This window comes from Coffea arabica, chromosome 1c (genome assembly GCF_036785885.1).
Source record: "Coffea arabica cultivar ET-39 chromosome 1c, Coffea Arabica ET-39 HiFi, whole genome shotgun sequence".
In the NCBI taxonomy this organism is placed as follows: domain Eukaryota; kingdom Viridiplantae; phylum Streptophyta; class Magnoliopsida; order Gentianales; family Rubiaceae; genus Coffea; species Coffea arabica.
In genome coordinates, this window is record NC_092310.1 from 8,053,050 (window position 1) to 8,080,767 (window position 27,718).

At 35.6% G+C, this 27,718-nt stretch overlaps 1 protein-coding gene and 1 long non-coding RNA gene across 3 annotated transcripts; both read left to right on the top strand.

The window, feature by feature from the left end:
- Positions 1-15,361: 15,361 nt before the first annotated feature.
- On the top strand, positions 15,362-17,695 carry LOC113692440 (probable 2-oxoglutarate-dependent dioxygenase AOP1). The gene is made up of 3 exons (XM_027211193.2): positions 15,362-16,177; positions 16,304-16,628; positions 17,318-17,695. Exons 1-3 carry the CDS (start codon positions 15,801-15,803, stop codon positions 17,567-17,569), a joined length of 954 nt encoding a protein of 317 aa, XP_027066994.2. The 5' UTR covers positions 15,362-15,800; the 3' UTR covers positions 17,570-17,695.
- A 2,942-nt stretch (positions 17,696-20,637) lies between these two features.
- LOC140009649 (uncharacterized) lies at positions 20,638-23,795 on the top strand. Of its 2 annotated transcripts, XR_011817136.1 has the most exons (3): positions 20,719-21,101; positions 22,698-22,751; positions 23,526-23,795. It is a non-coding gene; the product is annotated as an uncharacterized lncRNA (long non-coding RNA). The 2 variants fall into 2 exon arrangements; XR_011817124.1 differs by lacking the exon at positions 22,698-22,751 and having other exon boundaries at positions 20,638-21,101.
- Positions 23,796-27,718: the final 3,923 nt, after the last annotated feature.

Consider the following 27,718-nt stretch of genomic DNA (forward strand, 5'->3'; position numbering starts at 1 on the left):
TGAGGTTCAATAAGAAAGTCTAAAACAAAAGGTCTCGAGTGTCAATTATAGCTTAAAACAAGGAAGGGGTGAAAGGTTCAAACATGGCTCACTAATGGTAGATAAAGTAAAAAAAGGTCTTTAAGAAAGTCAAAAGAGTTTAGCTCCTAAATACCCTTGTCATTTTCCAGTATCAAAGTCAGCAAACATGTGGTCTTGGCATGTATACCGAAGCAAGTACTAGAATGACAAACCATGTGCGAAAACCACTTAACAATAAAATATATAACAAATTAAGACAAAAATGCTCATCAAATAGGCCCAACAAACTCACATAGTGGCTCAAAATTTTCAAATCCAGTATATTCATCATTCAAAATCCTTGTCATGAAAAATAAGATGCCCAACTAACACAAATTCACCACGTACACTTGCATCTTGATGATATAAATCCATCATTGCCCATAAAAAGAGAAAAGAAAAGACAACCAAAATAACTGGCCAATAAAAATATGCACAAATGAACCTAGCTAGCTAACATAGCTCCTCCCCATACTTAAATCTAACATTGTCCCCAATGGAAGAAAAAAAAACCAAATTTAAAAGAAAAGGGACAATGAAACTTCTCTGTATGTGGAGAAGGTATCACACAACTACGGCGAGGGAGGAAGAGGTGCATTGAAACTCACGTGATGGAAGAAAACCTCCAAGTTTTGTGTCATCTTGGATATATACCGCTCGAGATGAGTAAGACGCCCACTCATCTGCTGTATCTCTTTGTGAAGAGGCTGGTACTACTCGTCCTCACAAAATGAAGGTGGCTGGGCACTTGTGGAGGGCCCGTCTTCACGAAGTAAATCCTCGGTACGTGGGGGACCACATTCATGCTATCCTGGCTAAGGAGGTGGCTGAATAGGGTCTGGAGGGGCAAACATGTATTCACCAAGAATGCATTGTACAACCCCCATGTTCTCTAAGCAACTTAAATCTAAGGGCTCCATAGGGCAAGTTAGATGCAGATCATGGTTAGCCAAATCCAAAAGACTCAGATTAACGACCAAATAAGTAACGTATGAACCCAGGATAAGAGGTTTGTTCTTCTTAGGCAAAACCAAATGGAATTGTGTGACCAACCAACACCCGAGATTAACCTTAATGTTATTCAACATGTACTACAAGAAGAAGTACTCGAGTTTGGCCACAATGCCCGAGCTGTCTTTCCTACCCGAGAAGTTGTAAGCGAAAAAACGCTGAATATACCTCCAAGAAGGAAACTTATGGAAAGAGCTCTTAGACTGGCTCGGATCATATCGCTCCCTATTGACAGATAACTACTGCCACAAACTCACATGTGTCAAGAAGAAAGGCTCGATGTAGTCACACGCACTATCAATATACTCCCTAGTCTCTGATTAGGCTCTATCAATAAAACCAAAGGCAAGGTTGAACTCGATAATGGACTGCTTGAACTCCCTATCCAATAATCAATACCTAATCACATTGGGAGTGTTGACAGTGAATTCGTTAAGTAACTCAAACTCGAATGTGGTGTAGAACTCCCTAGTCAACTCAACAAAAGCTGGACATCAAATACGAGTATAGTTACTTCACCCGATAATCCTAAACAACTTATCCACCTCATTAGCAATTTGTAGAGTTTCTAGTGTAGGCTAGTGGATGTACTTACCAGCAATGATTCACTTCTCACAACAAGTGACGTATCGGCGTTTATCCTTCTGTCTAGTAAAGTTCAAGTTTCCCCTAAAATGCGCAAGCGAATCTATGTGTATGCCTTTATCCCTACCCAACCGAGATTGCTGTCCTGAAGTAGAGGCAACGGAAGGCTTAGTTTTTCGAATGGTGGGTGGTCTTTTTCTTAGTGGTGGGCTTTTTCTTGGCCATTATCTTTCTTAATCAGTCTAGAAGATGAACAATCGACTCAAGAATCAATTAACCAGCAGAACAGATTTGTCAAATGAACCAAATAAATGAACCGAATGTTCACCAAAGAAAAGTCTCAATCAAATACTAGCACTGAATCAATTCATCCCAAGAAAATATGAATTTTGCCCGGCCAAGAAACCGCAATTCGAAAATTAAGTTTGAAATTGATGTCGATTCACCAATTCAATCAAAAAATATATGATTAACCAATTCAACTCACCAATTGGCTAGCATAAAGATAGCAAATTACCAATAATTTACTCACTATCAATTGCAAAACAATCAATAACAAATTCATATGGAAAACCCAACGAATTAGTGTGTTATTGACCCAATACCATCAGCAGATTAAAGCAAAAGTTAGGTTACTAATACCTCTACTTCGTTCCAAATCAGTTCTAGAATTGAAGATGAAACACGAGTTGTCGATGGTCGACATGGCGGTTGATGACAGTTGACGAACAAAGCTGGTGACAGTGGCTAGAAATGATGGATGAGTGCTAGCCTGGAGTCAAGCAGCAAAATGGCGGCAAGTTTGTTGCTGTAATCGGCATTATGATGGTGGTCTGTAATTGACAACAAATGGCGAGCGAAAGTGGAGACAAAGGTCACAGAGAATGATAACGACGGTTAGCGATGCTCGTTGGCGGACGGCAAACGGTAGCGAGTGGTGACTAGCTAACTGAAGACAGTGACAACCGAAGGTGATTGGAGGGAATCGGTGAGAAGCGACAAGCAGTGACAAAATTGGACAAGAGTAGCGAGCAACGGACTTTGATTTGTGACAGCTGGCGGCAAGTAGTGAATGCCAGCAATGAAGTTCAATGTGTGGCAAACGACGACAATCAGAAAATGACGAGTGGCGACTGTTTGTGCGCCGAAAGGAAGCAACGGATGAAAAGGTGAATAGTAAGCAGCGGCAGGCGAAAACCCTTGTCTCGGCGGCGGCAGTCGTGCAGTTGGAGAAGAAGAGGAGGGAAAGAAAGAAAGAGAGAGAAAGAAAAAAGAAAGAAGAAAAATAGAGAAAGAGAGAAAAAGAAAAAGAAAGAAAAAGAAAGAAAAAGAAAGAAAGAGAAAAAGGAAAAGGAAAAGGATAAATTTTTATATATATTTTTTATTTTTATATATTTTACTTTTTAAATATTTTTTTATTTCTTTAATTTTGAATTTTATTATTTAAAAAAATTTTAATTAATTTTTTAAATTTAAAAAATATTCTTTTGTCAAAAACACTGGAACAATATATGGGGACGTCATAAAGTAGAAGAGTCTTCTAATCTTGCATCGAAGAAATTTTTCCTAACACACAACTGGAAGGCATGGGCACGACTTGTCGACCCTTGACTCTTTAGAATTCTGAACTTATGAAAATGATGGACTGATAGGTTAAACGCAGGCATGTCTTATGAAGAGGTAGTTTTCTGTCCATCTATATAATTAAACTTGCTCAACTACAATATACAAACACCAATGAGCAAAATGAAACACAAATATAAAAATGAAGAAAACACAATTGAAACTAATATCAAATAGAATTGGGTTGCCTCCTAACGAGTGCCTTTATTTAATGTCTTTGGCTAAACATGGCTAAATGTCCTCAGTCTGTATAAGTTGGCTCTTCAAGTCGCATCATTTCCACATCTTCCACAGGAAAACCTTCATCGTAAGATTTGAGATGATATCCATTTATCACAAACTTCTTGTCCATTTTTAAGTTTTGAATTTTCATTGCACCATAATGAAAAACATGAGTAACTACAAAAGAATTAATCCAACAAGAACGTAATTTATCTAAAAATAATTTAAGTCTCAACTGATAGCGAAAAACTTTCTGGCCAACCGCAAAGGTCTTCCTTGAAATTTGTTGGTCATGAAAAGCTTTATTTCTCTCTTTATAGATCATTGCATTCTCATAGACTTCATTTCGAATTTCTTCTAATTACTATAATTAGAGCTTTCTGTGAACTCCTATCTCCTCAAGGTTCATATTGCATTACTTCACTGACTAAAATGTCCTGTGCTTGAACTCTACTAGAAGATGACATGATTTTCCAAACACTAACCTATAGGGGGACATCCCTATAGGTGTCTTGTACGCGGTTCAACAAGTCGAAAACTCGTTTTCTAATCTTAAACTTCAATCCTTCTTGTCAAGACAAACCATCTTCTTCAAAATAAACTTGATTTTGTTGTTCGAGACTTTCGCCTAGCCATTTGTCTGAGGATGATAAGATGTTGAGATCTTATGAAGGACATCATACTTTCGAAATAGTGCAGCTATCATCTTATTGCAGAAATGTGTACCCCTATTGGTCACCATGACTCTTGGCATTCCAAAATGTACAAAAATATTGGATTTAATAAAATTTGAAACCACTTTTGAATCACTAGTCCAGGTGACCTTAGTTTCCACCTATTTGGAAACATAGTCTACCATTAACAATATATAAAAAAAAATCAAATGATGGAAGAAAAGAACCCATAAAATCAATACTCCAAATATAAAAAATTTCAACAAAAACATGGGAATTTGTGGCATTTGATCTCTATGAAAAATATTACCTACTCTCTGACATCTATCACAAGATTTACAAAATGTGCAAGCATCCTTGAACAGGAAAGGCCAATAGAACCCGTTTTCCAACACCTTGCAAGCCGTTTTCTTTGGTTCGAAAAGACCTCTACATGCAAAATTATGACAAAAGGTTAGTATCGAATGGAATTTACTTTTACTTACACATCTTCTCATTACTTGATTCACGCACAACTTCCATAGATAAGGATTGTCCCATATGAAATATCTGGCATCACTTCTCAACTTATCCTTTTTTGCCTTACACCACCCTGTAGGTAATTTACTAGTCACTAAATAATTAAAAATATTAGAGTACCAAGACAAAAAAGAATTAATGAAAAATAATTGTTCGCCAGGAAAAACTTCTCTCAATGGAAAATCCTCTTCAACAACTGGCATGCGACTCAAATGATCAGTTACTAAATTTTCTGTAGATCAAACTCTTGTAGAAGCAGTATCTACCTAATCAACCTTGGCTTCGTATCCTTCTTTGGTTTTAGATACCACAAAGTTGTATGATCAGAATACACGATAACTTGAGCACCTAACAAATATGACATGAATTTTTCTAAAACAAAAATAATGGCTAGGAGTTCCTTCTCAGTGGTGGAGTAATTAAGTTGAGATCCATTCAAGACCCTTGATGCGTAGTAAATAGCATGAGCAATTTTTCCCACTCTTTGACCCAACACTACTCCTACTGCATAGTCGCTAGCATCGCATATGATCTCGAATAAGAGACTTCAATCAGAGGGTTAGATGATAGGTGGCGAGGTCAAGAGTATCTTTAACTTGTCAAATGCCTTTTTGCACCCGTTCTTGAACTCAAATGTCACATCTTTTTGCAACAACTTGAACAAAGGTGGTCCAATTTTTGAGAAGTCCTTGATAAACATGCGATACAAACCTGCATGTCCATGAAAAGAACGTATTGTACGGGATAAGGTAACGCAGACGCAATATCTATTTTAGCTTTATTAACTTCTATGTTCCTGGACAACACTACATGTTCTAGAACTATCCCATGTTCAACCATAAAATAACATTTTTTCCAATTGAGCACCAAGTTTGTCTCTATACACCTTTTTAGAATTAATTTCAGATTGTCAAGGCAGTTGTCAAATCTATCCCCATAAATACTAAAGTCATCCATGAATATCTCTATAATTTTCTCTACATATTTAGAAAAAATACTTACCATGCACATCTGAAAAATGGTAGAAGCATTACACAATCCGAAAAACATTCTTTTGTATGCAAAAATTTGAAACGGGCACGTAAAAGTAATTTTCTTTTGATCCTTCAATGCAATTGTAATCTAGAAGTAACTTGAAAAATCATCCAAACAATAATAATAAACTCCACAAGTTAATCTCTCAATCATTTGATCAATAAAAGAGAGAGGAAAATGATCATTTTTGTTGACGGCGTTTAGTTTTCGATAACTTATACATTGACGCCATCCGGTGGGCTATCGGACTGGAACTAGTTCACCCTCTTGATTAGTTTCTACTGTCACTCTAGCTTTATTCGGAACTACATGCACTGGACTCATCCACGGGCTATCTGATATAGCATATATAATCCCCATGTCCAACAACTTGAGTAACTCTTTCTTTACTACCTCCATCATCAAGGGATTCAACCTCCATTAGGCTTGTCTTACAGGTTTAGCTTCTTTTACGAGCCTAATTTTGTGCATACACACAAAAGAGTTTATCTCTTTGATATCGACTATGATCTAACCTATTGTTTGTTTGTACTTTCTAAGAATTCGAATCAACTTGTTTTCTTAAATTGGTGACAATTTGGAAGAGATAATCACAGGAATAGTCTCCTTGTCACCGAGATGTGTATACTTCAAGTAGTCTGGCAGGAGTTTCAACTCTACAATAGGTGCCTGCACAACAGAGAGTAATAACTTTTGGTGAAATTCTAGCAAACAAATAGGTGCAAGTTCTACCTTATTGGCATGGTTGCTAACGAGTGCAATGCTCCAACCATGTGTTCTAGATCATCACTTAACTCCATTTTATAAGTTGTTTCCAACTCAAGTGCTTGATTAAAATAACCTCTAACTCATCTCTACCATCAATTTCAAAAATCTCCTGTATCACAGGATCAATGACACTCGCAGCAAAAATAAAATTAGAACTAGATAGATATTTCATAGCCTCAAATATGTTAAAGTGAACAATTTCTCCATCAAATTTCATAGTCAAAATACCCTTATTGACATCTATTTTTGTCTGAATTGTACTAAAAAGGATCTATCTAATAGCAAAGGTGATGGTTCTGAGGAGTGGTCATCGTCCAAATCAAGGATGTAAAAATTAGATGGAAATACTAATTCATTAATTTTAATTAGAACATCTTCAATCAGCCTATTAGGATATGCATTAGTTTGGTCAGCTAACTGAATTATAATTCTAGTCTCTTTTAACGGTTCTAAATTTAAAGAAGCATAAATGGATTTTGGCATTACATTAATCGATACTACTAAATCTAGCATAGCATTTCCAATCAAGGTGCTTCCTATTTTGCAAGAGATAGTAAACATATCTGAATCCCTGCATTTGGGTGGGAGTTCCCTTTGTAGAACTGCCAACACGTTTTCTTCCATGATAACACTCTCACCTCCCTCCTCTTTCTGTTGACGCATAAATCCTTCAAGAACTTTGCATACATCAATACTTGCTTGATTGCGTTCAACAAGGGAATGTTGACCTCCACCTTACAAAATATCTTTAGAATCTCTTTCTTCTTATCTGGTTTCTTCGGTTTCTCCAACCTGCTAGGAAAAGATGGCGGGTTAGTTTTAACTATAATTATAGGATCAGGAATTACCTCAAGGTTTGCATTGTTTATTCCTTCCTTCTCAAGCTCTTTCTCAATCTGGTTCTCATTCTTATCTTTTGAAGTCATGAGTTTGGGGCCTTCAATCTCCTTCCCGCTTCTTAAAGTCATAGCAATTTACATTTTTTGGATTCACTTCTGGTTGAGATAGCAATTTTCCTTGAGATTGGGATTCTGAACGGTTAAGTGATATTGCTATCTAACTCATTTGGTTCTGTAAATCCTGCATGTCTGACTCCATCTTCTGCTGAAACTACAAAGTGTTAGCAATTAATATTTTCATCAATTCTTCTAAAACAAACCCAAATTGGAAGCAGAAGGTTGTGGTCGGGATTGGTACTGCTAATGGTACCCCTACTGTCTGTTGGGTCCGAAATTTTGCTGTCTATTCCCTCCATAACTAAGGTTCGGATGATCCTTCCACCCTGGATTATAGGTGTTAGAGTATGGATCATACTGCTTTCTTGGCGCAGGCATGTGATCAGCCATATTTACTTACTCAGCATTCTTCTCTTGAAGCATTGGACACATATCCTTGGAGTGCCCTATATTAATACAGATCCCACACGCCTTGGCTTCTAGTGAGTTTCCTATAGCCAATTGTCTAAGAAATGAGGTTAGTTTAGACAATTGCTGTTGAATATATGAAGTTTCTACTCATTCACTCTGCGTGTTGAAACATCTTCTCGTATACCAAATTGTTGTGAGTTCTCGGCCATCCCCTCAATCAATTTCCATGCTTTTCATGGAGTTTTGTTTACTATCGCTCCTCCACTTGCAGCATCAATAATGCTTCTATCTCTAAAGAGTAAACCCTCGTAGAAATACTGAATTAGCAATTGTTCACTTATCTAGTGCTGAAGGCATCTAGTATCTAGCTTTTTGAATCACTTCCAGTAATCATGGAGAGACTTTCTAGGATGTTGTTTAATGCCACATTTCTCCTTCCTTAGACTGGTAGCTCTTGATGCAGGAAAATATTTTTTCAAAAATTTCTTCTTTAGCTGCATCCAGGTTGTGATACTACCTGTTGGTAGATAGTACAACCAATCAGTTGTTGAAACCTTGAGGGAAAAGGAAAATGCTCTCATTTTTATCTATTCTTCAGTAATTCTAGGGGGCTTCATACTTGCGCATACTAAATCAAATTCCTACAAGTGCTTGTGGTGCTCCTCACTTGCAAGATCATGAAAGGAAGGTAAAAAGTGAATTAGACCAGTTTTTAATTCAAAAGGGATATTATCATTTAAATTTGGAAAGGTAATGCATAATGGCTGTTGATTTAAGTCAGGAGTAGCCAACTCCCTTAGTGTTCGATTGATGTCCATGGTAACTTCTTTCTTTTCAGAATCACTCGAGGCGGCACTCAAAGAATTCGTTGATTTGGCCTCTAAATCGAGCCTCTAGGATCCAACAATTGACTGCTTCTCTATGTGTTGTCTGGTCTCTTTCCTTACTCTACACACAGCTTTTTCTATTTTTGGATCGAAAATTAATTTGCTTGTACAAGAAGAACGAGACATAAACTAGAAAAGTACCAGAAAATTAAAAATAAAATGAACTAAAATAGAGACAAATTTACTAATGCTAGTCCTCGACAACGGTACCAAAAACTGACTGGTGTTAAGCCTGTGCAATAATAAATATTTACTCGAGAAAAATTACAATTTTTGTTTATAGGGTAAGTAGGGTCGAATCCATAAGCACTGAGAAAAATTTTATTTTTTCGAAAGTTCAGAGTATTTGGGGGATTTTTATAAAAATGGAAATAAGTAAACAATCGCATAAAATAAATAAGTAAATAAAAACTAAATGACAATTTATTAAAATGGAATCAATAATAAATAACTCTAGCCAAAAAAATAATTTTGAAAATGATTCACTTAACTGATCATTGATACAATAACAATTCCATTTATTAACTGATAAACAAGTTATAACTGCCAAACAGACGGTGATAGTCAACTTCTCTTTATAGTGTTGGTGATTAAGGTACAACCGTTAATCACTACCCTAATTAAGAAATAACCCTAAATACAACATTAGAGTTCAATTTCTCAATTGTCTCAAGAGTTAGAGAAACTCTGTTCTAATCAAATGACGCACTACGAGGATTATTTTAAACTAGCCCGTATATTCTCTTGACACAAACCCAATCATGCCAGTTGCCACTAGTTTAGAATAATTAAACAATTACAGATTTAATTGGTCTGATTGATTTTAGGTTATTAAATTAATCTAAATTCCAGGCCCTGGATATCTAAATCATACAACAACCGTAAGACAGTAAAGTAGGGAATATATGAATACCAGAAAATAAAAGGAATAAATAAAACCAATTCGATCTCATAATTTCAGATGAACCAAGTCCTCCGTTGGTTCTTGACTAGAAATAGAAAATTAGTTCATCTCCCTTGAAGAAATCCCACGCAAAATTGCAGAATCAATTGTCGAAAACATTCTTCAATATTGAGATAGAGTACCCGAAGAAAAGGTAAACAAAAACATGTTTTTCTCTCATCTCTTATCGTCGACAAGAAAAGAAAAGATAATCTTATGACTAGTCTCGATCGATTCATAACGAAGTGATAAGGAAACAACTAAAGAAAACAAAAACTACTGACTAGTCTCCTATTACTACTAATTGAGGTCAAGTTGTTCATTCAATTTTGTATCTTAATCGAACAAGACAAATTTTCTCATCCATCTGGTGAAGCATCCGAGATTCTGGCAGGTTCAAATCAAATTTTGGAGATCATAGGCCAAATCCCGAGCTTCTTGAACAAGCAGAGTTTTAACTTTGACGTGACCGTGCCGAACAGTAAGTCTAGTGAAGAAATCACGCCTTTTAACTCCTTTTCGCTCCAATTCTTTGCAACCGACAACAATTACCAAAAATAAATAGAATCTACTAATTAACTCAATATTTGCTAAAATAAAAGAGAGATATAATCATAAAAGTTATAGCAAAAATACAACCTATCAGTGGTAGGGAAAGGAGCAGGGGAAGGGGAAGAGGGGAGGAGAAAAGATAGGGAGGGGGTGGTGGCGACGGTGGATAGTAGTATTAACTTTTAAAAAATATTCTAAAAATTTTTAAACTTTAAAAATACCCAAAATATAGCCCAAAAACACCTCCAAAAAATATCTACAGTAAAAAATTTTCATATATATTATTACAGTAAAATATTTCAAAAATGCCTAAAAAACAATTAATCCAAACGGATTATTTTGCAGAACTTTACCAACTAGTTTATTATTCCGCAAGTTCTCCAATATCAATTTTTGACTTTCCACCATGGACATAGACCTAACTTGTCACACAATCATGCAAAATTTGACTATTCGGTACCTGAGTTAACTAAACTATATAATACGTGTCCTCACAGTCCTTTTTCCTTAAAAGCATTTCGTCCTCAAAATTCTTATTGTAATTCGTGAATAATTTTGGGTACCTTTCTTGAATCTTCTTCTTGGGTTCCCATGTTATTTCTTCAATATCATGGTGTCTTCAAAGTATCTTAACCAATGGAATTTCTTTATTCTTTAAGACTTTGATTTTCCAATCCAATATCTTTATTGGTTTCTCTTCAAGGGAGATTATCCTATAACTCCAACTTCTCGTGTTGTATAACATGCTTGGCATCATGGTGATATTTTTTTAACCTGGAAAATGTCATGCATTTTGCACAAATGAATCGGCAAGTGTAGCCAAGATGTCACTTTCCCTACTTGTCGTACTATTTCAAAGGATCCCACATGTCTTAGACTTAATTTTTCACCTTTTTTTGTGTCTAATTTCTCCTTTATAAGTTGATACTTTTAGAAATACTTGATCCCCCACTTCAAACTCCAACTCTTTCCTTTGGTTATCTGCATAAGTCTTTTGTCAACTTTGAGCCATTTTCATTCTTTGTTTATTAGTTTCACCTTTTCAGAGGCTTCATCTGCCTAAGGTACATCATTCGATTCAATGATTTTCCTCTCAACTTCAACCCAATAAACTGGTGATCGGCATTTTCTTCAATATAAGGCTTCATAAGGAACCATTCCGATTGAAGAATGGTAGCTGTCACTATAGGCAAACTCTATTGGTATAAGGTGTTGATCTCAATTTCTCCTAAAGTCCAAAACACATGATCGGAGCATGTTGTCAAGAGTTTGGATCTATCCATTAGTTTGTGGATGAGCAATAGTGCTAAAGTTCAACTTAGTACCCAATGCCTCTTGCAATTGCCGCCACAACCACAAGACAAATTAGGAATCTCGATTAGAGATAATACTCACTGGTATTCCATGTAGCCACACAATTTCATCCAAATATAGTCTTGCCAATTTTTCAAGTGTGTATCACATGTTTATAGGTAAAAAGCGTATTTAGTAAGTCTGTCAATGATGACCCATATTACATTATGACCTCTTTGAATTCTAAGTAACTCCGATACGAAATTCATTGTTACATGTTCCCATTTTCACGCTGGCATGTTTAAGGATTGAAGTAATCCTCATGGCTTCTGATGCTCTAATTTAACTAGCTGACAAGTCAGACAAGTTGAGACAAATTGAGCAATATTTTTCTTCATATTACCCCGACAATACAACTATCTTAGATCATGATACACCTTATTGATACCCGGGTGAATGGTATATCTTGACCGACGCACTTCTTCAAGTACTTCCTCAAACCATCATTCCTTAGCACATATATCCTGTTCTGGAACCTCAATACTTCTTTCGATCCAATACTAAAATTCAGTAAGTCCTCTTTCTGAGCCCTTTCTCGACGATTTCGTAAGATGGGATTTTGTTCTTCAACTTCGTTAATCCATAATAACAAAGGTGGTTGAATAGTGATATTACCAAATATATTAATCTTCCCAGAACTGGTCTTAGGTTTTACTCGCATGCATTTTCAGGCAGTTCCTACTCTATAACCATTAGTCTGGCCACCTGTGCTCTTCTACTTAGTGCATCTATGACAATGTTAGCCTTTCTAGGGTGATAATTGATCACTTGTCACGAGTGTCAAAGTTTAATTATTGAATTCCCAAAATTTTAGTAGTTGGAGTCTAGTCGAACCCATAGGGAACAGTGAAAACTTTTAAATCCGTTTGGATTAATTTTTTTGGGGGTGTTTTTGAAATATATTACTATAACAATGTATATGAAAAATTTTTATGGGTAAATATTTTTGATGATTTTTTGGAATATATTTTGAAATAGGAAAAATTGTAATTTTGGTCCCCAATCTATAGTGTATGCGCGGAATTATCCCCAATCTAATTCGAAAATCAATTTTGGTCCCCAATCTATTCAATTTTGTGCTAAAGTGGACAATTGACAGAATCTCTTTAATTTCAATCGGAACTAAATCACGTGAGATCACGTGCCGGCAGCTAAAACCCATTTTTCAATTTTTTAATTTCTAAAACACGTTTTTTCTAGTGGCTTGGCTTTTGGCATGGACACTCATATCCCTTCAGCTAGATCAATCTCCTCCTCGCCAATTCTTTTCCAATCAAAAATTTGAATTAGAAATCCCAAGGCCAAACCCACCACCCGCTATGCTAGGCCAGAACCAGGGCAAGATCTCCTTCCCATCCCAAATGGAATCAGTTTTGATGGCTGAACTTGCAATCCTTCGAATCTCTCTGGCTTGAAGCTTGTTGGATCATCCCAAACGTTTGGGTCCCTGTGAATTGCCCATGCATTAACTAGCAAAATTGTGCCTCGCGGAATGTTATATCCCCCAATTTTACAGTCATCGGACAACTCATGTGGCACTAGCATTGGTGCTGCTGGGTACAACCAAAGTTTTTCTGAAATAATGTTATGAAGATAAGAAAGATTAGATAGACCATGTTCGTCGACCAATCGATCAGTCCTTACTTGAGCATCCAATTCAGCTCGAGCTTTCTCTAGCACCTCGAGATGGTTGAGCAAAAGAGACAAGGCCCATTCTATAGTTACCAATGAAGTGTTTGTTCCAGCCGTAAGCATGACCTACCAATAATATACTAGTGGTTCAATTGAATGCTCATTCCAGTTCAACGGTAAAGAATGGCTAATAAGGAAAGAATATACTTACCAATATAATCCCATTGATGATTTGGTCCGTATAATCCATTTGATTTCCAATTATTATCTTCCGCTCTTCTCTCTCGGCTGCTTGCTTGCTTATGAAGTAGTACTACTGCTGCTGCTGCTGCTGTTTGTGCAGGAGAGTTGAACTGAGTCCGTCTCTGGCATTGGTTGCAGATTATCTCCATTACTAATGGAGGCAAGAACGGGACTTGGACTTGAAGGCCAAGCTGAGCTTCTTACTCGTGCTGTGGGTTCTAGGGATTCGAAGGCGGCGGCCAACAAGAGGAGTAATTTGGATTGTGAGATTATCCCTTTCATATCTTTGTTTAATAAGACAAAAGGCAAGAGAAAACTGAAAATATTAAAAAATGTGTTTTAGAAGTTAAAAAAATTGAAAAAAGGGGTTTGAGCTGCCAGCACGTGATCTCACGTGACTTAGTTCCGATTAAAATTGAAGAGATTCCGTCAATTGTCCACTTTAGCGCAAAATTGAATAGATTGGGGACCAAAATTGGATTTCGAAATAGATTGGGGATAATTTCGCGCATACACTATAGATTGGGGTCAAAATTACAATTATCCCTTTGAAATATATTTAAAGTTTAAACATTTTTAGGACATTTTTTAAAAAAATTAACACCACCACTCATCACCGCCATCATCATCTCCCTCTTCCTACAAGAGGCCTCGATCTGGTCGAGATCAAATCGGGGAAGGAGAAGGGAAGGAGTGGGGTGGGTGTAGCAGGGAAGGGAAGGGGAAGAAAGGAAGATGTTAGCATAAAAAATTACATGCACAACTAAAATAATTTTGACACATGTAAAATACGAGGGAAGAGGAGGAGAATAAACACACAGCAATAACTTAATAATTTATTAACCCAAAACTCAATAATAACAAATATCTAGTTGTAACTTTTCGTTCACGACAGCTCACAAATCTCAACTATAATACCTTCGCTCAAACTTAATCTCAAGACTCAACTCAACTTTTCAACTCACCTCTTCAAATAATAACTTACTAGATTGGCCGTATTTATAAACTCTAAAACTTCCTAAAATAAATACAATTGTAAATCAAAACTTATCTGAAAACTGACTTGAGATTTCCTTATCTAATATGGAAACTAAACAAACAGTAACACTAAAAAGAATTAGAAAACTAAATATAGTTTGGTTTAATTTCTTTCAGAGGAGAAATGAGAGGGAGGGAGAGGAAAGAGGAGAAAGGAGGGGATGGTGGCAGTGGTAGGTGGGGGGTTGGTGTGGTGGGTGAATGAAAAAGATGGTGTAGATTTTATTTTTTTAATTTTTAAATATATTTAGAGTTGTTTTTGATATATTGTATGAATGTGACATTTTTAAAGTTGTTTTTGTTTGTATATTAGTATAGTACTGTATATGAGAAACTTGTTTTTCAAAAAATGGAAGGTATTGTTCTGCGCCTGAGTCATCTTTTTGTATAGGTATTGTTCTTTTTGGTTCTTTAAAAAAGCATATTCATTCTTTAGTTTTCTAAAGTAGTTTCTACCGTAATAGGGGTCTGAAAATTTTGTAATCTTGCATGTGCAGTTGAGAGTAAACTAGAATAGTTTGGGGGAATAATCTCCATGCTAATTTGTTGCTGACATGCAATAGAATCAAAGTCGGCAACTGGTATTGTATAGTGAAATAGACAAATCGTCCTTCAAAAAAAAAAAGACAAATCGTAGTGTTATTATTCTTCAAACTACATGTAACAACTAACAACAACCTTTGCCTTGTCGTATACACAAATAAATGTTTTTTTACTCAACCAAGAATTATTAGCAATGTACAGTAGAATATTCAATTGTGTACAAAGAAAATTTTGGATTAATGTGTTTAATACGCAAAGTTTTAGGTAATTATTTTTATTGTTGACAAACGTTTTCCATAGCCACAACAAGGCGTTCCTCTCTCTCCGCAAACCCAATGGCTGCTTCCTCCTCCTCAGCGCTGTCATCTACACAACCACCCCCTCCTCATCCGCCTTTCCTGTCTCCATTTCCTCTGCACCTTGGCATTCCGCACCAAGATGGAAACCCCTAACCCCCCAAAATTACTGCCTCACCAATCACCGGAAAAAAAAAGGTAGAAAGAAACGGAGCTTGGGAAGAAAGCCGAAGGAGACTCTGTTGTCTTCAATATTAAATTTTTCAAATGGTAAATTAAATTATGGACCGCTCTGTTGTCTTCAGTACTTCACGTGGTCTACAGATGAGACCGCAGACCCTATGCTATAAATCCACATCCTACACCCTTGATTGGAGCAGATGAGATCGGACTATTCTCAATACACTAAATATCGAGCTAGAGCTGCAAAATCCGTCTAGTTCAATTTCATGGATAACCCAAAGTTGCAAAACCTTCCTGTCATCAACTTCGACCAGGAGAATTTGCAGCATGGCACAGAAAGCTGGTCCTTGGCACGCAACAAAGTCCGCCACGCTCTTGAAGAGTACGGTTGCTTTCTTGCTGTGTATGATGCAGTTTCTTTCAAGTTGAGGGATTCAGTATTTTCTGCGCTAGAAAAACTGTTCGATCTTCCCGTGGAAACAAAAAAGAAGAACACTTCTGATAGGCTTTTTTTTGGTTATTTTAGCAACGACCGTGACCCATCTATTCATGAGAGCTTGGGAATCGAAAATTCAACCAACATGGAAGAAGTCAAGAAATTCTCTGAGCTCATGTGGCCCCAAGGAAATGATGACAATTTCAGGTACAACTTGATTTATCCTCATCTTATCAATTGTTACGAGTAAATCCAACAATTAATTAGCGCGCAATGTATTGATCCCAAATCAATTGAACCTTCAATTTGTTTCCTTTCATGAATAATTGTTAGTGGGATCATCCATGAATATGCAAATCTGGTGGCGAAGTTGGAACAAGTGGTGACTCGAATGGTTTTCGAAAGCTATCGGGTAGAGAAGCTGAAGTGTGATTCTCACATAGATTCAATCACGTACTTGCTTCGGTTCAACAGCTACGAGGCGCCTGGAGTAGACGAGAAAACCGTGATTGCTCCCCCTCATACTGATAAGAGCCTCATCACAATTCTTACTCCGAGTCAAGTTAATGGATTGGAGGTAAACTTGAAGGATGAGCAATGGATCCCTGTTGATTTCTTGCCTTCATCATTTATTGTTATGGCAGCAGATGCATTAATGGTAGGTTACATTACATCTCTTCCTTTTCTTGAATTTAATAACTAAAAGTAGGAATTTTGACAATAGGAATCCACTGGCGTGACTTTTAGGGTGTCAGTAGTGTTCATGGTTTCTTATCAAATTCCAACAACTAGTGGTAAATGGTAAGGGTTTCATGTGAATTTATACTACTTGATTTTTTACCTATCATTTGAGTAACTTATTTAGCAGTATTTGCTTAGAAGGATTTTTTTTTTATTTTTTGGTGGCTAATTTTTGCTTGCCCCTACTGAAAAATATTTTTAGCTCCGTCACTGGGTGAAAAGAGTCTCAAACCAGAGTTTGGGTTGGGAGCAAAATTAAATAAATTGAAGAAACATTTTTAAAATGCAAGGTGAAATCATTCTCAGTATAATAAACAAAACACTTGCATTCCACAAGAAAGAGGAAAAACAAAAACAAGAATAAGGATGCGATCTCATGTCACGTGAACATGTATACCAATTGACCCCCTCATTGTAGAAACGACAATTGTTCTCTAGCAGAATAACTTTTATATTTGTTTTCTCAAATGATTTTGATATAGTTATTCCTTTTGTCCTCTATAATTTTTTTTTAAAAAAAAATTAATCTATGTTTGTTTGTCCTCTAGAAAGCATCTTTATTTTTTTTTAAAAACAAAAATCTAGATAATCAATCTATTTTTGCAGGCATGGAGCAACGACAGAATACGACCTTGTCTTCATCGAGTTCATATGAACGCGAACGCAAGAAGATCCTCAGTGTTGATGCTCTCTTACCATAAGGGGGTCCTGCACATCCCTCAGGAGTTGATTGATGAGGAAAATCCACAGCGCTATAAGCCATTTGATCACCTGGGATACCATAGTTTCTTAAAGAAAGAAGTGCAAACGGGCCAGCACGTTCAATGTGATGCCATCAAGAGATATTGCGGTGTTTGAAGTATCATGATTCTTTAGAGGGATCTCTTGTACGCATGCTGCGGATCATGATAAGGCATGCATATCTTAGCTAAACTATGCAATCATTTTCTCTCTTCATATGCATTATTACTAGTACTTCATTAACCTTCCAGTATTTGAATACCAGACATCAATTTCCCTTCAAATCAAGAGAATCCTTCAGTACAAGTAAATTATATTTGGCCGTAATAAGCCCCACTAATTCTAGTCCATTAATGGTGACGCGAACTCTTTTCAACTATATTTCGTACTAAAAATGGGTCTACAAAAGGATTCAAAACTAAATACATTTATGTACCATTCTTAATTTTTGAGTCCAAGCAGGGAGTAAAATGAAATAATCATATCCACTTTGGGCTGGTCTGCTGTCGTAGGACACTCAGACATTAGTGCAGACGCCGGGCCGATGGACGAGTGGCTGCATACGCACGAGTGCTCAATAGACGAATAATTCAATGCTACGACGAAGTAAATTTCCTATATCGATCAAATGTTGAATTATATCAGGCTATGTAACTCCAATTACGACATTACCAATTACTGGAGCACAGAAGTGCGCACGCTACAAGAAGTGGGTAACAAAAGGATTTGTTAGACAATCCTGTCAACCTTATGATCATCTCGACCATCTATCATCTTCCCCCTCAAACCGACGGAGAGCAGGTGAAACAATTTATTAGTTCTGATCTTTAAAATCTTGCGAGCTTGCTAGTCTTGACTCTTGAGCAAGTTGATCTTAGTCATCAACTCAATTATTTGCAAACCTGTGCTGAACCAGGACAGATGATGCTATAGATGTACATTATGGAAAACAAAAAAAGTGCCTAAAATCCGGTGGAGTTATAGATATAATTGAGTAGACTTTGATTAGTGTATATCCCAAGAAAAGGGAGGGGGGTAAGGGGTTGTACATGATATATCAGATGTTATGGCTACGATTGCCCGTTTTCCACTGAATTAGTAAATACTTGCATAAACTGTAACTTAAACTCACCTTCCCTGCGTCAAATTCTTTGCACGAGCTGCTCTAGGTTACCAACATGATTTGTGATAACATCTCATAGAATTTAATAAACCATATGGGTCATAATTAGAGGCAATCATGACTAAAGACAAGCCAAGATATTGCGTGGCTCTCCTTTCTTTCAACGAAGGGACAGTGAAAACAACAGAAGCGAGCTGGTGGATGAAGAACACCCTTTACAATTTTAGCCATTTAAGCACATGAGATTAGTCCGTTACCACCTTGCTGGTAAAACTGACATGACTGCAAAGTACTGCTAAAGCCTGCTGTGGAACAACAGCTTGATATAATTACTTCAATTCCGTTGCATGGAGACTTTTCACCACTCATGAATTACCATCAAATTATGAAATCATAAAGTATAGACAACATGCCTAGCCTATGTGTTCCCCCATATATGTTGTAATATTGTTTATATATCTTCTAATATATGTTGTAATATATCTTCATGTAACAAAATGCAAATAATAATAGAAATTTATGCATAAATATATGCTTTATCTGTAGATTGAGTAGACGTGGTTTCACCATCGAAGAAACAGTCCTACAATGCTGAGATTGGTTGGTTTAATAGACACATATAAAGGTCGGAAGTTTATGTAATCATAAATGTCTAGAAGACCAAACGAATAATAATTAACCATACCACCATAAAGGTCGGAAGTTTATGTAATCATAAATGTCTAGAAGACCAAACGAATAATAATTAACCATACCACCATAATACCTGTCACTGAATCAGTTGGATCAGAGGCTCACTTTAATTTTATTCGGTCCAAGGTGGCTATATCCAAAAAAGAAAGAAAAAGAAAATAATTATCATGCGTTCTTCTAGAATACCAAGGTATACTACAGTTAATTAAGTATTTTTATCTTGACATAGCTGTATGAGATGAAACAGGTAAAATGACAGAAAGGAAATTAGAAAAATATAGAAGATAAGTGGTCTAAACAGTCTAAATCACAATTGAAAAATTGATTTGCCAGTTTCTTGCACCGTCTACCATTTGTAAGGTCATACTCAGAAGTGCATGAATAGTTACAGGTAATAAAACTGTGTTATCAATAAACTTTTTTCAGCTGTATCATCGAGAAAATTACTTTTTATATCTATATGCTTTTTTTTCCAACATAATATTCCCTTTTTTATACCTCACAATAGGAGGGCAGAATGTCCTAATCATGTCATCAAGTAAAGTTAGTGCCCGAAACTATAAAATTCTTATCTTTTTTTTTTATCAATATGATTAACGTTACTTAGTGCAAAAAAAAAATTAGTATGATTTGAATTGTTATATCGGCAGATTTATTATGATTGATGGACACTGAATATGTTCATATTTGCAGTAGTTGATGAATATTATTATATTGTAGTAAAAGTATGTAAAGAAGTTTTTGAAAATTGGCATGGTAGTTGAACAATTAGAATACATTAATTTTCTAAAAGTAATATTCATGAATATATAGGAATATTGCTAAACTTTCTGCTTGAGTTATTCCTACTTGTACAAATTCAAAACTAGTAAAAAAAATGTGCTAAGGCATGGGCTAATTACTAGTTAAAATACAAGAAATTCATAAGGAATGTTTCTGTGAGAACCCGAGAAAATTATGTGTATACCTTAAAATTATTTTTATTTTATTTAATTTGATATTAGAAAAATTATACATAACAAATAAACGGTTACCTTAAATGCCTAATTGAACCCCCATAAATTGAGAAGTTAGAAAAAAATAAATAAATTCAACAAGTACATGTCTAATAAGCTTTTCTTAAAGCTAAATGTGTCAAAATCAATGTAAGAAATTTTTAAGGTAAATGCAAATTAGAACACACAAAATTTTGAATCAATGTATGAGACAATAAAATTACGGACTCTTGGCAAACAAATAAACTAAAATTAAAAAGACCAAACCAACCTTAGACCTTTGGTTAATCTTCCATGCAGCCAAGAAACCAACTAACGGTACTACATAATCAAACTGAAAGAAGCATAAAACTTGAATAAATTGGAACGGAATGGAAGCTACTTAAGCGGTGGAAAAAAATAGGAGCTGGCCTTTAGCTTAGGGCGGTGAATAACACCTCAATGACAGCTGCCATTTGTTTGCTACATGAAATGATGACCAAAGGGGAAAAGGGGACAGCGGTGAAATTGTATGGGCGGTGGCCGAGTGAAGAAATACATTTCATTTCCCTTCTTACCGACCAAGTACTAAGAGCGAGACCGGGAGAGAGAACTCTGCATTTTTTCCTTAGGCAGCAACAACCGAGAGAGAAAACAGAGCATCCGAATAGCTTTCCCATTTCTGCCTTCTATAACCGACCAAAACTGAGAGCTAAAGTGAAGGATAGGAAGAGAAACTTTGTTAGTTTCTTCACTGATTAGCTTCAACCGAGAGAAAAAGTGAAAGCTGCTGCAATTTTAGGAGAAACCGAAGCTACGAGCAGGAGCAATCTGCCGTCATTAAAATTTAACGGAGAAGGTAAGAATCTTGTAACCACCTTTTTATTTCTTGAATATAACTGAAAATATAGGATGCATGTTAGTTTTAGCAAGGAATAATGAGTTTCAACCGAAGGAAAATCTGTTAGAGAGGGAAAACTTTGGAACTGGACTGAAGTGCAGGAACGGGAGTTTATTATCTAATGTTGCAGCCTGTAATTAGTGTAAAATTGGAAACTAATGTGAGAAATGCATGAACTATGGTTATCTCAGGTTTATAAGGGGTTTAGTTGAAGAAACTATGGGAAAAGTTAGATTTTTGGATTGAAACCGAGGGAAGTTATCTGCTGGAAATTTTTCCAGGCTAACCGAGAAGGGGAAAAATGGACAGATTTCTAGCTGTCTTCATGATTTTGGCCTTGAGTTTCTATGTTAAACTGTAATATATATTATATATTAGCTTGGTCTGAACATGCATGGAAGATTGATATACAAGTAAAAACACTTTGAAGAGCTTCATGTTGTATAATTAGCCGCTGCACGCGTTTCCTTCAATTTGGCCGAGTAGAAGGCCTGGTTCAGCTATGGTTTCGGCTCCTTGACTGTTCCCTGCAAAACCTTAGCTTCTAAAGCTGACTTACAGAGTTGAAACCTGTACTAATGCCTCTAAACTTTAACCAGAAAAAAAAAAACAGGAATGAGTAGGAACTAAACTGAGTGATGAAGGGGGGAACAAGTTCACTGATTGTAGGATGTCGGCCGAGAGAATGAAGCAGAATGTGCTTCTGTCCGGCCATTTTTGACCCTGAAAATGCAAGAACTGGGTATAGATATCTTCATAAGAAATGTAGGTCTATATCTTAGCTTCGAAACGCTATGAAATTTGCATCAATCCGATAAGTGTAGCTCTAGTTATGATCGTAATACCGGAGGATGGCAAAGCTGCCTTTCTCGTTGCCTTTCATTTTGTTTCCGAATGCACTTTGCTAAGATGCTAGCCGTGAGGAACTAGTTTTAACCAGCATTTCTTCTAATTTCCAACCTGTAAGCTTTCATAAATGATAGCTACGATTGTTCTGAGAATTAACGGCTATACCTAGTTCCATGAGGAGAGTTAAACTAAGACAATTGAGTGAAAAACTCACGATAGTTATATACGTAAAGTGGCCTCTAATTATTTAATATTATCTTCACAAATATTTTAAAGACTATAAAATTTGAGTGACTGGTGTAGTGGAATAAAATCTAATTACCAAATAACCTAGGGATTCATTAATTAAAAAGGGACCAATGAAGTACTTCTAAGCCTTAATTCTAGAATCTTGAGTGGAAAATGATTTAATTCTAAAATAAATATGTTATAAATTATTAACTCAGAAAATACGTATGTATCTTGATTTAAGATAATAAAGTCAAGGAGTTTCGAACTAAATTGGAAAATAAATATTGAGGAATAAATATCGCGTATATTTTGCATTTAGGGTCAAACTTGATTTTAATAGTTTAAACAATAAAATAGAATAAATATTGAATATGTTATAGTTATATTTAAAGCCAAACCTAATTCAAATGATTTAAATAATAGGTAGATAGCAACAAATTGTAGATTTACCTTGGAATTATATAATTATCTCAGGAACTAGCTGCGAGCCAAGAAACAGACTCGAAGCTCGAGTTACTTGAATAATTGGTGAGTGTTTTCCGAATTTATGTGTTAAACTGCTTATGTGTACCTAAGTGCAATTATATGGCAAATGTGTTTATTATGAAATATTGCTAAGTGATTTACTTGAATAATTGGTGAGTGTTTTCCGAATTTATGTGTTAAACTGCTTATGTGTACTTAAGTGCAATTATATGGCAAATGTGTTTATTATGAAATATTGCTAAGTGATTCATTGTGAAGTGTTTTCAATTGTCCCTCGCCTTCTAAGTTGAGGGTGTACTTTATCGCACTCGTCTTAGTTGAGTTTGAAGGTCGATAATTGATCGAGTGATATTGTAAGTGTGCATGACTGTAAGCCGTGTGTGTATTTTATCACACCGGCTGAACTGGGCCCCAAAACCCTCTGTTCAACGGACTATTCGAGCCAGCAAAGGGCTTGGTCGGGTAGGACGGTAGCTTTGGGTAAGTGTTTCGGTATGCTCGAGTATTACCATGGTGTAGCAGATTACTGATATTGATATGGCCATCCAAGTGAGGGAAGTGTTTATTGTTTTGGAGGTTATAAGGAGGAGTTCGGCGGAGTGTGTAGTGCATTGAAGTGACTCTAATGCGAGCACCGTATCCTTTTAAAAGTGATTGTTTAGTGAAGTGTTTCCTCAATTGTTTAATGAAAGTGATTGTACAGTGAAATTTGCACTACTTGCTTAATTGTACTGATTTAAGTGTTTATTAAATGTTACTTGCTCGGCAAACCTCACTGGGATTTAGCTCAACCTTTTAGCTTTGTTTTCCTTACAGGAGTTGGAGATTGAAAAGTGATTGGATGGAATTGGAAAGTTATTTTGGAAAGATCCATCACTATGTGTATATATTGGAGTCACGTTTTCTTTTGTATTTTAAGATGGTTGAATCTTCTGTTTTGAGTTGATGCAATATTAAGAATGGATGTTTAGAACGTGTATTTTGTTTCTTTTAGTGGACAAACCTATGTTTCCAGTTGATTGGAGTTGTATTTAAGAGTGAATGTTCAGTTGTTCAATGATAATGTTATCTCTGAAGTTAATGTAAGTGAGTGAGTCCTGGCGAGAGTCAGGCAGGCGATCCGCTAACTTCTAGGGTAGACCCTAGGAGCAGGTGGGGTCGTCACAGTTTCTTACTATAACCTTTGGTCTATTTTACTAACCTTTCATTCCTTACCAAGAATATTGTCCTCCCAAGTTTTTTACATAACTAAGCAAGTTTTCAAGCCTTACAGCCTAAGTCTGATGACTTGATAAAATTTTATCAACAAAAATTAAGCAATGTTCCTTCTTTTCCACCGAGACGCTCCTTAAAAAAGGTCTAAACCATTGCAAGCAACATTTTTGTGACCTTTTATAGTTTAAGACATTAAGAAGTACTAAGTATGATTGGAGAGAAGGTGCATTAGTTTAAATATAATTTTGAAACATTAATCGCAGTTAAAAGTTCAAATTTAGTAAAAGCTTATCAATATCAATATTTGTAAACTGTTTGTCTTAGTATTTCTGGATTATTCTTGCCATTCTATTTTCATTTTTTTCTCGATCAATATTTTATATCTGTGTGTGTATGTGAACTTAATCATCAATTAATCTTTTGTCTTCTCATTAACTTTTATTTTATCCTTAAAACAAAATGCTATGATATATATATATATATAATAAACTATAATCATCATAAATTGATAATATCACAATATGAGATAATCAACAACAAAATTCAATTATAAGGGCATAAAGGGGATAATAAAAATTAATTCACAAGGATGGTTATTTTAAAAAACATCAAGACCCATCCTACTTATATAAAGCGTAATAGATTTATAAGAGCAATAGATTATAGATTGATCAAAAGCCAAGCGAATGAGCGGTGTTGGGCTTGTTCAATGGGACTATCTCAGAGGTTGAGAAAGTTTAAATGTCATGGTTGAAGGGTCTGCAAACACACCTGCAGGCCCATGCCCATCTCATCTATCCTGTACTAGCTGAGATTGGTTTCAATGTTGCTTGACTATATGGTGGATATTTAACTTGGTTGTTCTCTACATTTTATCAATGTTTCAATTACTCAATCAAATCAAAGACTGATTGTGGATGTCGAGGTAGAAAGTTTTTGGATGGTTGTTTGGTTATCATCCATAAGAGCTGAAATGTATAGTTTGATTACAGTACATGAGTTCCACGCTCTCTAGGGCTCTGCTTGGACTGTCCAATTTGCCAACAACTAGTTTTATTTTTAAAATCAACACTAACAAATTCCAAAATGCTCTAAAAATATATAATTTCAAATACACCTAACAAAAATAAATAAATAAATAAATAAATAGTCTACCATCTCTTCCTTCTCCCACCTACCACCCACCATCACCACCTCCCCTCCTCCACCACCATCATCACCCCTCTCCCCCCTCTCCTTCCTCTTCCTTCCTTTCCCTCCTTACCTTCCTCCTTCGTCCCTTCCTTTCTATCCACTCCCTCTTTTTTCTTCCCCTTCACTCCTTAGGGGTATGCATTAATTGAATCGAAAACTGTAACTCAGAAGTTTGAAATCGAAATTTTTAGTAATTTGGACATTGGAATTTTTCAACAATGTCACATTCAAATTCACCAATTTCGAACTTAATATCATTTTGAATTAATTTCAGAATTCGGTAAACTACCAAATTTGCCGAATTTGACTTGGAGATTCCATGAACCGCTTTATTTGTTTATTTCGTAGAAACAATGTTCAAACTTCAAAACCTGTAAGTGTAGGATGTTGATTGCTGGACGAGAAGATAGAAACTAAACTAAACTATTTTATTTCTTAATTATGTTAGTTTCTTGTTTTGGTTCCTATTTGTTTAGTTTCCATATTAGATTAGGAAATCTCAAGTTAGTTCCAAATAAGTTTTGTTGCAGTTGTGTTTGTTTAGAAAACTTTGCAGCCTATGAATACTATTACTATAGTAGATTGTTATTTGAAGAGTTGAGTTGAGTTTTAAAGAGTTGAGTTAAGTCAAGTCGTGAGATAGAGGGAAAGCCTCTAAGAATTGGTATTTGTGAGTTATTGTAAGTGAAAGGCTATGACTTAATATTGTTACTATTGAATTTTGAATTAAAAAAGGGTTGTTGAGTATTTGTTGTATGTTTATTCTCCTCCTCCTTCCACATATTTTTATGTGTTAAAATTGCTTCCGCCATGCGTATGTTTTTCTTATTGCCAACAAGTGGTATCAGACTTCTGGATTTTGATCCTGAGATTTATTTGTGAAATTAAATTATGGATCCATATTATTTTCAATGTTGTGCTATTTTTATCTTTGATGGTAAAAACGAATTTCAAGTTTAGGTTATGATGATGAAAATGTTTTCTTGAGCTATTGGAATTTGGGATATATCCAAACAGGATTTAGTAAACCTACAAAAGATATGAAATTATTGAGCAATGTAATTAAAGAGTTAGAGAGAAATAAACATTCAGAATGTAAGGCATTCCATTATCTTAGTACAAAAGTTAAGCTGCATGTAGTTAAAAAATTCATACATGCAAAGACGGCAAATGGGGCTTGGAAAATTTTGATGAATTCTTATTATGGCCATGGTGCAGAAGAAATTTTGTGACGAGAAAGAAGAAAAAAAGTTTTTGGATGAGGTAGAGAAAGAAGAAATTGTAGAAATTGTGAGTGCACATGAAGTTGAAGAATTTGTGATTTAAAAGAAAGTTTCACATGTGGTTGAAAAAGAAAGTAAAATCACTAGTGAGAAATTCTTGATTTTGTTGGAATTGATGAATTTTTGAAGAGAAAAATCAACTAGTGGAGTTGACTGATATCAATTATGGAGTGGATGATTTAATTGATGATTTTCACATTGTTTTAATGGATGGGATTGTACAAATGGACAAATTAAAGCAAAAAAAATGGCGATGTTGAAATCTTTGGCAGTAATGTATGATTTTGCATTGTTGGGAAATTGTGTTGGTAATGTGGATGAATTAAATTATAGAGCGTGCAACCAAGTATTGGTAAACATGTTTGAATTTTTTGACAAAGGAGAGCATGCAAAAAAATTGTTCGAGAAATACAAGTTCAATCCACTGACACGCTGACACGCGTGAAGATGCAGTTGAAGACCAATCATAAGTTAGAGTTGAATGTTGTGCTTACTGCGATTGAACTTTTCATAGAGATTCAAGATCGAGATGGCATTAGAGATGACCATAATGAAGAGCTTAATTTAAGGGAGGTAATGATCGAAACTAAACCAAGCTATTTTATTTCCTAATTATTTTAGTTTCTTGTTTTGGTTCCTGTTTGTTTAGTTTCCATATTAGATTAAAAAATCTCAAGTCAAGTCCAAATGAGTTTTGGCTTGTAATTCTGTTTATTTAGGAAGCTTTGCATTCTATATATACAACTAGTGTAGTAAATTATTATTTGAAAAGTTGAGTTGAGTCAAGTCATTAGATAGAGGAAAAGCCCTAAAAATTGTTATTTGTAAGTTATCGTAAGCGAAGGACTACAAATTGATATTATTATTGTTGACTTTTGAATTAATAAATTGTTGAATATTTGTTGTGTATTTATGCTCCTCCTCTACCAATATATTTTCATAAATGTTAAAATTGCTTGGCTGTGTTCGCGTATTTTTAGTGCCAACACAAGATCACATTGCAGAATTGATAAACAAGCAACTATTTACTCAAAATCCACCAGATGCAAGCTAATAGATAATTAGAATTAGATATAGTCTAAGTTGAGTTTTAAATCTATGAGCCACAAGCATTTTCAATAGCAGAGGATCTCAATCCAATGGTTTTGGTGGCAAGGCATTCAGCAGTGTGTGGTTATTGCTGGTTTTGTGTTAGACTACAGTAAGAATACGACGTCCTATATGGAGTTTTTTGGCATTAGTCAGATAGGAAGAAGATGAGTTACTCAAATGTGTCCAAAATGTCGCTCATGAAATGATTTATGGCACATTTTACCC

What these genes read in the sequence shown, in the direction of transcription:
- LOC113692440 (XM_027211193.2), top strand. Translation starts at nt 15,801, where the DNA reads ATGGATAACCCAAAGTTGCAAAACCTTCCTGTCATCAACTTCGACCAG. An exon ending in GGAAATGATGACAATTTCAG is followed by an intron (nt 16,178 to 16,303) that starts GTACAACTTGAT and finishes AATAATTGTTAG; the next exon opens with TGGGATCATCCATGAATATG. An exon ending in TGGCAGCAGATGCATTAATG is followed by an intron (nt 16,629 to 17,317) that starts GTAGGTTACATT and finishes CTATTTTTGCAG; the next exon opens with GCATGGAGCAACGACAGAAT.